The 12,500-nt window shown below is 35.8% G+C and overlaps 1 protein-coding gene across 3 annotated transcripts in view; it reads right to left on the reverse strand.

Moving 5' to 3' along the window:
* Window positions 1-12,500, reverse strand: part of LOC113118071 (CUGBP Elav-like family member 4) — a 71,360-nt gene that overhangs the window by 17,769 nt on the left and 41,091 nt on the right. The window contains exon 4 of one of the 3 annotated variants that reach the window (XM_026286949.1): window positions 2,288-2,413. In XM_026286949.1, coding sequence (XP_026142734.1) covers window positions 2,288-2,413 — 126 coding nt within the window. Of the gene's footprint in view, window positions 1-2,287; window positions 2,417-12,500 lie in introns of all 3 variants that reach the window. The other 2 variants (XM_026286950.1, XM_026286947.1) reach the window with 2 other exon arrangements.

The following is a 12,500-nucleotide window of genomic DNA, read 5'->3' on the forward strand; positions in this document are numbered from 1 at the left end:
GAAAGGATTCAAACACATTTAACCATCATGACGTCACTACAGACAGAGAGTTAAAGCTTTTACTACGGTAACAAAAACTGAGAATTTATTTATTTATTCATTTGTTTGTTTGTTTGTTTCCCAACCAATTCTATATTAACACACACAGTCTGTCAATGAGATGCAAACTTCCTCAAACAGAAAAAAGCAGAGTGGACTGAAATAATAATAATAAATCAGTGTGTGATGTGAAACTGTGATCATTCAGTTTGAGAGTGCTTTTTTCCTCAGAACCCGTAAAGAGCCGTCAGGCTGCTGGCGTCTCTGAATGTGTGTGTGTGTGTGTGTGTGTGTGTGTCTGAACGCTTTAACCTTTCCAGAGAGAATAACTGGAGCAGGTTTGCTGGGAGGAAACACGGCACAAACATCCATCTCAAACCCACAATCATCAAACCTCCCTGTCCCCAAAAGCCTAGCCAATGAAAATGACTTTTATTCTCCACAAACAAGATGCATTAATGCCAGAGAGACTGACACACTTTCATAAGACAACACTGAAGCAACACTTCAGGAGACGAGAAAGGCTTTAGACATGACAGCACATGTTTGAGGATCTCAGATCTCATGGTTAGGGAAAACACTTCTTAAATCTCTTCCTGATTCTAGGAGAAACATCTGGACGTGAATTCATCTGGACAGCAGTGACAACATCTTAACTAGCGCTGCTATGAAATTAAACGGAGAACAAATGACGCCCTTGTTTCTCAGATGTTTCAAAGGAGAGCCTCAAGTGTGTCTTCTCTAGATTCGTGTTAAAGCTGAAGTGTGTAAATGTCTGAACCCCGACAAGTTTTAAACACTCCCGCCAAATAATCAAACAAGCAAACAGATAAGCATCTGACAAATGCACAAATGCTAAATAAATGCACAAAATGCATCCATGATGTGACAATTGAATGCAAGCATATGGAGCAATATGCATTATGTTTTTAAGTTAAATAAAATTGTTTTCACATGATTTCAGTCTACTGCATGTTAAATAAAGTTATCTAGGGTTGAAAAGGGGTTTAATTGTTCTGCTTGATATCACTAGCTTCCAGTTAGGGTCACGTCAAGAGCACTGAATTGCATGCTGCATATTTCAATAAATAAGACAACTACTTAAACCGTGTTAATTAATATGCAACTAGAGATTTAATTGTTATCCCTTCTTTGCTTTGCATGTAAATGTAATCACCTTATTCGATGCCTTTCGTGCATATCCAAGCTTACAAATATTATTTAATATTTTAAACAATAATATATTATAAATAAGCATTAAATATTTAAAATGATAAACTAATAATTTTACATAATCTTAATTATAATAAAATGTTTTTTCACTGCCCCCGCATGAAAAAAAGAAAGAAAAAAAAAAGGTGAGAAGCATAGTTTCTTGTTAGTGAGATATATAGGCTTACATAAATTCAGCTCTTGGGCACAATAAGCAAGTTATCATGCAGTGCAATCTATATCTTCCATTCTATTGAAATGTAAACTCATTTAAATATGTGTATTTTTGCATGTCCTTAACAAGCATCGTTTTTTAAAGGAGCGTGCATGTACATAAATAAAGTATGATGCATGAATCAAACATCAAATAACGCAGTAGAACTTTGTAAATAATAATATTCCACTGAATTTCCCGTCTTGTATGCAATGATGTCAACTTGAGACGTCAACCACTGATAAGCTATTACTAAATATAATATAGAAAAACATACATTTCCTGTAAAGCTGCTTTGCAACGATTTGCATCGTAAAAAGCGCAACACAAATAAACTTAAATTGAATGTCCAATTCAAAAGGGAATATAATTTGCAATTATACGTTCTGGAAGTTGCATCAGTAATAAAACACATTTAATTTCTCCAGAACAATTTTACGTGCATTTCTATTAGGGTTGCAAACGTGTAGAACATTTCCCGGGAACTTTCAAAAAATTCCTGGAATATAAAAACAAAAACAAATCCTGGAATATTGCAAAATTCAGAAATTTAATGCAACCCTAATTTCTATGTTTCACATCACCTTTATCAAACAGTAGTTTCAACCAGATAAGCATTTCTTGTCTGGTAAACTTTTGATATAGAAAACTTCTGGAGACTGAACTAATGTGGTTCAAATGTCTAGACTAGCAAACTACGGTGGTTAATCAGCGAGTTATGTCACTGTAAGGGAAACGCAGCCCTGAATAGTCGTGTGTTTGGGTAACAGAGGTGTAATGAGGGTCGATGGCGGTGTGTCAGAGAGTTGTGTCGGTGCTGACCCTTACTGGCCCCATCAGGCCCCCGCAGCACGGTGCACTCCTCTATCTGTCCGAACGAACCGAACAGACGCCGCACATCTTCTTCACCCTGCTGCTTCCCCAGCATGCCCACAAACAGCTTCCGGTCTTCTGACAGAGAGAGAGACAGAGAGAGAGAAACACTTTACTTCACATTCACTCATTATTTATATCACCTCGTATTTTTCACCAAAGACTGTAGAAATACAAAGACTATACTATGTTATAGGAGAAACTGCAACACGCAGTGTGTATGGCAGAATAGTCCCGCCTTCTTAATTTAAAGAGCCAATCACTGACTGGTAAAGTCATTGCATCACAGCAGCGGCTGATAGAAGCCCTGGATCCAATAGAAACACAAATCTGAAATGAACTGCCCCTTGAATGTTGCTTCGTACGCTCAAATACTGTTTCAAATGTTTATTTTTCAAGGTACAGTTATATCGTGCTTATGATTGGCTGGTCTACTTTGAGAAATAAAAATATTAAACGCTATTTAATCATAAAAAACAACATTCAAAGGGCAGTTGATTTCAGATTGTTGTTGTTTGATATAGATTTGTAATTTAATTGTGAGTTTATAAGGCAGTTTTTGAGATTTTAGGGTTGCAAATGAGGCCGAACAGACTTTCTTTGAAGACTTTGTTTGCACTCTATCTGCCATTAATCCTATGGAGTAATCCATGTTTACAAAAAAGTTCTGAGGATTTTTTATATATTTTTATCCCACCACCGGTGACTTTTTTGCAGCTCATAGCGTCTTTTCAAGTTGGAAAAAAGTTCAACTTAAAAAAAAAAGAAAAAAAAAAGCCCTATGACAAGCACCTTTTTGACAGCTGACCAATGACAAGCAAGTGGCGAGTCGTTTCCATAACAACAAGAAAAAAATGGGGAAGATGACCGGTAGATATATTGTACTAGTTTCAGAGCACAAGGAGTTTGTGATATGGGCACACAACTCTATCTAGCCTAAAATATTGCACTTCCAGTGCATCATCCAATAGGAGCTCCTGAACCAAACTGTTGTAAGCACCATACTGTCTCCTCTCTTGTATAATGTCACACACCCACAAACGCTGTTCTGATCCGACATTCTCCTCCCCATTAACTTCAAGAGCCAACACAAGAGCCAACTTTCTCGACAGCACACAGCACTAAGCTACTGTTGCAGCTGTTGTCATAGCAACAAAAGCTTGTAATCTATTCGTAACCAAAACACTGCCAGATTTCTATTTAACTAACACAAAAGCTCTTCAACTTCTTGTTAAAAGACACCAAGTGTGAACATACCCTTATGCATCTTTTTTCTCCATGTCTTTATTTGTACATTTGTATAGTTTTATTTTATATTGTAATGTATTTATTAATATTTTTACATTCCACCATTAGTGTTATCTGTATGCACCATAGGTCTGAGTATATAGATATATATATATATATATATATATATATATATATATATATATATATATATATATATATATATTTTTTTTTTTTTTTTTCTTAAATATAAACATGCATGTGTGTGTATTTATATGTACAAAATAAATATACACAGCACACATGCATATGTTATGTAAACAAAAACTTTGATTTTGGATGATTAATCATTTGTCAGCACTAATTATAAGATATGTCAGAGCAACTTTCTTTCAGTTAAAACAGCCCAGACTTAATTTTATTCTGGAACTAAACTTAAACCTTGTCTTGTCAGGATTACCTTTCATATAAGTTTACAGTAAAATGCTGATAAATGGCAGATATTTTAAGCATATACACATTTTTTAAACACATTTTTATAGAAAAACTAGATCTAATATAAGTCATTTTACTCCTCAAAAAATGCCTCTCGTTTTAAAAATGCATAAGCATTGGTTCCAGAAATGAAAAACAAAAGGCAAAAGACAAAATAGTAATAAATCTTTTTTTTTTTAGTTTGTTGAGAAAGAAAAAGCTAATTCTCCACAAGACAAAATGACAAAAATATAAACCTTTAAAATATATTTAAAGTTTTTTTGTTGTTGTTGTTGTTTGTTTGTTTTTTACAATATTTGTACTTGAAAAGCAAAATGACTTGTGTACTGTTGTTGGAAAAAAATTATAAATATTAGGTGATTTTATGCTTTAAAAATGTCCATGGCGTCAGACAAATAAACTACATCAAAAGGACATTTTGCAAATACTTGCTTTAAACATAAAAACACCTAATTGTAATACTTTTTAATTATAATAATATCCTAAGTCAAGTAAATGCATCTTCATTTAGGCATTTATTCTGGAAAAGTCAAACACAAAATAATACAAAAAAAATACAGTGATGAAATCTTCTTTGGCATTAAAGAAACTTACACAAACTTTTAGAAATGCTGATGAATTTGTGATTTCAGAAATCAATCCTATCTATCAAACACTCCTTCAGAGCCTCTCTCGTGTGTAACGCTCCTAATGTGCCGTTTCTGTATTATACAAGTCTGTTTTACTGTACTTTCTGCTGCTTAATTGAATGTTCGTACAGAAAAGGCACTTCAGCACTGTGTTAATATCATAATCCTTTCATGCCAATGAAATAGCTGAAGAGATAGTAATCAATATTTCATGCCTTGATAACCACATTTTATGGTTTTGTCAGATCTTTTTAAAACTGAACTGAGTAAAAATTGCTGAAGACATCAAAAAGTTCAAAGGAAGAAAAAGTTCTAAAGTATAAAGCACAATGTGAACATGAGAAATCACGGTTGGATTCTCGGTTTCAGGTTTGTAATGCTCTACAAAAGCACATTATAGACTGCTTTTCCTGTGATGTGAGCTTGATTCGTTCATCTCAACACACACCGGTATCCCTCATACATCAGTTCTCCCTCAGCGCTTCATCTCTTCTGCCTGACAGCTTGTATTCTCTCCACATCCAGTCTTACATAAGAAGCTTTGATGGAGCTTGCGCTGGTGTGACCCCAGACTCATCATCTGTCTTCTCTACTGTACCAGAGCTTTATATTATGCATACAAACTCTCAAAGAGCTTCAGGACACGACGCTCATCCTGAGAAGAAGAGATCAGTGACCATCACTCTCACTCAACACAAGACATCTGAGATATAGCTGAGATTTAACTGAAATATAGCTGAGATTTAACTGGGATATAGCTGAAACACAGCTTAGATAGAGCTGAGAAAAAGCTGATATATAACTAAAAAATAGCCAAGATATAGCCGAGACACATCTGAGATATAGCTGAGATACAGCCAATATACAGCTGAGATGTGACTGAGATGTAGCTGAGATATGGCCAAGAAATAACTGAGAAATTGCTGAGAAATAGCTGAGATATGGCCAAGAAATAACTGAGAAATTGCTGAGAAATAGCTGAGATATGGCCAAGATATAACTGAGAAATTGCTGAGAAATAGCTGAGAAATAGCTGAGATATGGCTGAGATATGGATGAGATATAGCTGAGATATAGCTGAGATATGGCCAAGATATAGCTGATATATGGCTGAGATATGGCTGAGATATGGCCGAGATGTAGCCGAGATGTAGCCGAGATATAGCCGAGATATAGCCGAGATATGGCTGAGATATGGCTGAGATATGGCTGAGATATGGCTGAGATATGCTGAGATATGGCTGAGATATGGCTGAGATATGGCTGAGATATGGCTGAGATAAAGCTGAGATATGGCTGAGATATGGCTGAGATATAGCTGAGATATGGCTGAGATATTGCTGAGATAAAGCTGAGATATAGCTGAGATAAAGCTGAGATATAGCTGAGATATGGCTGAGATACGGCTGAGATATGGCTGAGATAAAGCTGAGATATAGCTGAGATAAAGCTGAGATATAGCTGAGATATGGCTGAGATACGGCTGAGATATGGCTGAGATAAAGCTGAGATATAGCTGAGATAAAGCTGAGATGTAGCTGAGATATGGCTGAGATACGGCTGAGATATGGCTGAGATAAAGCTGAGATATGGCTGAGATATGGCTGAGATATAACTGAGATATAGCTGAGATATGGCTGAGATATGGCTGAGATATGGCTGAGATATGGCTGAGATATGGCTGAGATAAAGCTGAGATATAGCTGAGATACGGCTGAGATATGGCTGAGATAAAGCTGAGATATGGCTGAGATATGGCTGAGATATAACTGAGATATAGCTGAGATATGGCTGAGATATGGCTGAGATATGGCTGAGATATGGCCGAGATGTAGCCGAGATATAGCCGAGATATGGCTGAGATATGGCTGAGATATGGCTGAGATATGGCTGAGATATGGCTGAGATATGCTGAGATATGGCTGAGATATGGCTGAGATATGGCTGAGATATGGCTGAGATATGGCCGAGATGTAGCCGAGATATGGCTGAGATATGGCTGAGATATGGCTGAGATATGGCTGAGATATGGCTGAGATATGCTGAGATATGGCTGAGATATTGCTGAGATATGGCTGAGATATAGCTGAGATATGGCTGAGATATGGCTGAGATATGGCTGAGATATGGCTGAGATATGGCTGAGATATGCTGAGATATGGCTGAGATATAGCTGAGATATGGCTGAGATATTGCTGAGATATGGCTGAGATATAGCTGAGATATGGCTGAGATATATCTGAGATATGGCTGAGATATGGCTGAGATAAGGACACAATACAGCTGAGATATAACTGAGATATAGATAAGACACGGCTGAGAAAAAGAAACGTAGCTGAAAGATAAAAAGTAAAGGCATTTATGTTACAATAGGTTTTTTATTTTGCAAATAAATGCTGTTCTTTTGAACTTTCTATACATTTGTGAATCCTGAAAAATAAAGTATACTATGGTTTCCACAAAAATATTGGGATGTTTTCACATTGATAATAATTGGAAATGTGATCTAAACAGAATGATTTCTCAAGGATCATGTGACACTGAAGACTGGAGTAATGATGCTGAAAATACAGATTTGATAACTATAAAAAACATCAACCCGCATGTATAGAAGTGCTGTCACTCTTTACACTAGCAAAGATCTTACACAATAACAAAATACATTTATATAGAGAAGTCTTAAGGTACTGCATATAGCCTGTGTGATTATTATGACTAATGATGCACAAACATTAGAACTGGACCTCGTGAGAAAAATAAAACACTATAAAAGTTTAATACAGCATCAGCTCACTGCAAAAAACAACAACAAAAATGAACTCTTTCTTCCTTGACATTTTTGCCTTGCTTTCTAGTATAAATAATATCTACAAATTCATGAATAAGGATGCATTTACTTGAAAAGTAAATTGATTTAAGAGAGTCTGTTCACTATCTGTCTCTCATTATGTGTCGGCTTCTTGTGCTCTCGATCAGGGACTGAGGCTTCGCACACACCAGGGACCACTCGTGCACCCCATGTCATCTTTACAAGCCTAATTAACTGGCCATAAGTGCAATAACGACCGTTTCCGACATGTTAGTCTATGCTGAGAAAAATGGAATAAGCCAGAGAGGATGATGGGAGTTCCTGGAGCGTTCCTCAGGGATGGATGGGAGAGAAATTGAATTTACCGTCCGTTGTCTTTTCATTCCCAGACCTATGAGTTATATATGCACCATCTCGACATCTGTGGTACTCGCGCTAACGTACAGGAGACGGATCACTATTAATTAGCGTTCATGACTGACCTGAGCTGCACTTTAGAGACGCTCGACGGAAAAGTGCAGCGTAATAACCGTCTCATAGAGGCTTTCAGAGCCACAGACGCTGATCTCAGACACATAGAGACATGACGTCATTCATCACACACACACACACACACACAAGCACACACACACACACACACACACACACACACACACACACACACACACACACACAAGCACACACATGTGCGGTTCAGAGGAACTTACTTCTGCTTAAATAACATATACTGTAGATACTATGTGCAGCATCTGTTCTGTATCACAGAAAATACTACGACAAACAAAATTAATGCACTTTTAATGCATATGGACAGAAAACGGCATCTGGAATTTGTTAAAGGAATGAAGTTTACAGTGTCATTATTGGATATAAATTTACGCAGACAAAGTAGAAAACTAGAAAGGAGCTTATTAAATCTTAATTATTTATGTATATTTTAATGCATATTTCATTTTTTATTTATTTTATTACCATCAATCTATCAATACTTGCATTGACAGAACCATTGTGAAAAATGTAGTATCCGTGCATCACTAATAAAACATTATTTTGTACCCACAAGGAATGTGATTGATTTCTGATACAACAATGAAAGCAAATAGGACAAACAAACAAAACAAAACGTGGCACAATAATTATTTATCTCAATATTTATTTTTCATAATCATTGCATGATCTTGTTTTCTTAATCAGTCTCATATTAACATGTAAAACTTGTGGCTCTACTTTGAAAATATTTGAATGTTTATTAAAGTACCACAACAAGTTTGTCAGGTCCCGTCGAACCGCAGTCATCTAGACCGAGTCAAATATTCTCTTCAATCACTCGTTTCTCATCAGTGTCCATCTCTCTGCATGTGTCGAGTCTTTCTTCAGAGCAAATGGTCTGGAAAATAAGAAGCTGTCAGTGACCATGTCTAATAGATGACGAGCGACCCGGCGTCTTAATGTGAGCGCAGAAAAAAGAAATAAAGAAATCTAAAGAGTCATCAAAACACCACTGACATCTGACAGCCGGCTGCCTGAGAGTCTTTTCACTGCAGCCAAATGAATGGATGCACAAACAACATCAACATGCCAGATTTATGGATGAAGAATGTGTGCTGATGTCTGATGTGCTGAAGGATGTTCACGCTGCTGTCTTCTGAGTGTGTGAGTAAATGATGACAGAATGCACATATTCAGATTTTTTTAACTAGATTCTCTCTTCCCTGCTTTGTTTGCAAATGTCATTCCAACAACAAAAAAGAAAGTTTAGTGGTTTCTATGTCATTCTTTTACTCCAGAAACTCACAAAAAATTGTATAGCATTTATATCCCATAATTCTGAGTTTATATTCCGCATTTCCAAGTTTACATCTCACAATTCCAAACCAGTATCCTGCAATTCCAAGATTAAATCCCGCAATTTCAAGTTTATATCCTGTAATTCCAAGTTTATATGCCGCTATTTCAAGTTTATGTCCCGTAATTCCAAGTTTATATCCCGCTATTTCAAGTTTATGTCCCGTAATTCCAAGATTATATACGCAAGTCTCAGTTTGCCTTTCAATTCCGTGTTTATATCTCACAATTCCATGTTTATATCCCACTATTCCAAGTTTATATCCTGCAATTCCAAGTTTATATCCCGCTATTTCAAGTTTATGTCCCGTAATTCCAAGATTATATACGCAAGTCTCAGTTTGCCTTTCAATTCCGTGTTTATATCTCGCAATTCCATGTTTATATCCCACTATTCCAAGTTTATATCCCACAATTTTGAATTTAAATGCCGCAATTCTGAGATTGTCTTTCAATTCCGAATTTAAATCTCTTAATTCCGAATTAATATCCCACGATTCCAATTCTGAGTTTATATCCCTCAAATCCAAGTTTATATCCCAGAATTTTCGAGTTTATATCCCACAATTCTGAGTTTTCTCCCATTTCCAAGTTTATATCCCGCTACTCTGAATTAATATCTAACAATTCCAAGCTTGTCTCGCAATTTCTAGGTTGTGTCCTACAATTCAGAGTTTATCAAAATTAAAAGTCAGAATTGTGAGATAAAAAGCTGACATCTTGTGTCAGAAACAAGCTTCCATTAATGTGGCACCAACTCAACCTTGGAAATAATAACACAAAAAAGCTTGCAAACAGCTGCTGCAGACGATAAACGCTTTGTGCCGAGGGGCTGTGCTGTGCAATGAGTGTGTGTGTGTGTGCGTGTGTGTGTGTGTGTGTGTGTGTGTGTGAGGGCAGCACATCACAGAGCTCTATGGCACCATTGGGCCAGTGGCTGGTTCTGGCACTGACACATTCTGCCCTTGGCATTCATCTAAACCACATTATGGGCTAAAACCCAGACGCCCAAAACTATGATGAAGATGCATCTGTTCACCAAACTGGACCAAGAAAAAAGGCTCACATTTTTCAAAATAGCCAATGTCCTTCAGTTTAGTCACATCACTGTAAAAGCACACTTGGATGCTTGAACCATGAAGAAAATCCAGGAAATTTATAAAAAATTAATGCACCTAACCAACGGCTAGATAAGGAAATCCAAGTGTCAGTGCAAACAAATACAAATTGGGAGACACCTTATGTGTGTGATTTGTAGCGAACCCTCAACTTGAATGCAATGCAATTCACTTCGGCTAAATGCATGAACATAAAGATGAACTAAAAGACAAAAAACTCAGATTTTGATATGAACATTTCATTTCCCAATTTGGATTTCTTATACTTTTTTATTATTATTATTATCTCAGAGATCTAAGATATAATTTTTTTCTTGCAGATGTTTATATATATATATATATATATATATATATATATATATATATATATATATATATATATATATTCTTTTTTTCACAATTGTTTTCCCTGATTTTTTCCTCACATTTCAATGTTTCTCCATGACTAGTCATTCTGTGCGATTTTAAATTCCAAGACATTTTGGGTTCATAGCAGTATAATCATATTCAAACAATATTTGAGTTAAATAAAAAGGTCCAGCATGTTAGATCAAACATTTAACCAAACGCAGCTTAGTCACCAAAATGCACCTGCATTATTCTACATTAGTCTACACTTTAAACCCAAACTTCTCCATCATCACACTCAGTGGGAGTGTCTCTTGTCTTGAGTCTTATTTGCATATTGAGTGGCAACTTGCCCAGCGACAGCCAATCCAGAACAGCCTCCAGGATAGTTTTTCCCAGCAGTCTCTGTGTTTGCACCTGCTGAGGTTAGAGAGCGTCTGCTAGCGTCCGTCAATCTCTGATTCTGACAGAAACGCCAGAAAAGGACAGACATCATGGCAGAATATTAAAGACTAAAGGGAACTATTCACTCAGGATAAAGAGGAAACATTTATGGATGTAAGAGGTTAAACACAACTGGCGTATCTCCACGACAGCATCATGACACGCTGAATATCTCAGAAAAATCACTCTCAGCTTGAGAAAACATTTACTGTAAAGTGCTCAAGTCAATGGATCAAAATACAGAAAAATCTGACACACATCTCTCTATTTTAGTATGTTTAACATGACAGCTGTATAAAGTTATTTAAATAATATTTTATAAATCTGTCGGTATCTTTAAAGAACATCTCTACCAAACACTTTTCCCACTGTAATCAAGCACACTTATTTATGTGTCATTATTATTCGTGTATCGATGATATTATACAATTTGCATATATGCAAAAGACTTTCAACTCTGACGTTTAACCAATTCTGTATTTACATGCCGCAAAACTACATATGCATATAACATCATAATAATATTGTAGTATTTTTACGTACTTTAAAAAACGTATTATTAATTTATTTATTCATTTACATTCGATTCCTTTGGTTCAGGATGATCTCCGGCAGAAACGTCTTTAACTCACAATATAATTTAGGAATAATCACAAAAGCTTTAATATTTGCACATTAATGTTTGAAAACCTTGTTGGCACATCACTCATCATTTTTGGTTTTAAATATTTGTCTTTGATTTCGGCTCATTAAAGCCACCGGAGCCTCATTAAATCAAATATTCGGTCAATTAAAGTCTAAATCCTGTATAAATTCGGGGAAATAAAAGGTCCTGAAATAAAGCACGGAAACCCAAACACATTAAATCCCTTTTCTCTCCCACTAATATTAATTCACCCAGAAATGCAATTTCTGTCATCATTTATGTGGTTTTTCTATTGTTTCGGACATAAAAGCAGCTGCACTTTTTCCTCTTTTAATGAAAGTGAATTGTGAAACAGACCCTCATTAGGAAACACTTTATAACAACTGCACGCTTTGAATCATTAATTATGCATTATAGTAAATAGTCAATTCATCCTTTATGAAGCATTGTCCCAACACTAGTAGGCAGTTTATAAATACAGCTACATTATATATATTCTATAATGTTTAATAATTGCATTTTCATATTTTATTAACAACCAGTTTATAATTCTTAAATTAGGTATTATATTATTTACTGCAAATCACTGCAAATAATAATA

This window comes from Carassius auratus, chromosome 18 (genome assembly GCF_003368295.1).
Source record: "Carassius auratus strain Wakin chromosome 18, ASM336829v1, whole genome shotgun sequence".
NCBI lineage: Eukaryota > Metazoa > Chordata > Actinopteri > Cypriniformes > Cyprinidae > Carassius > Carassius auratus.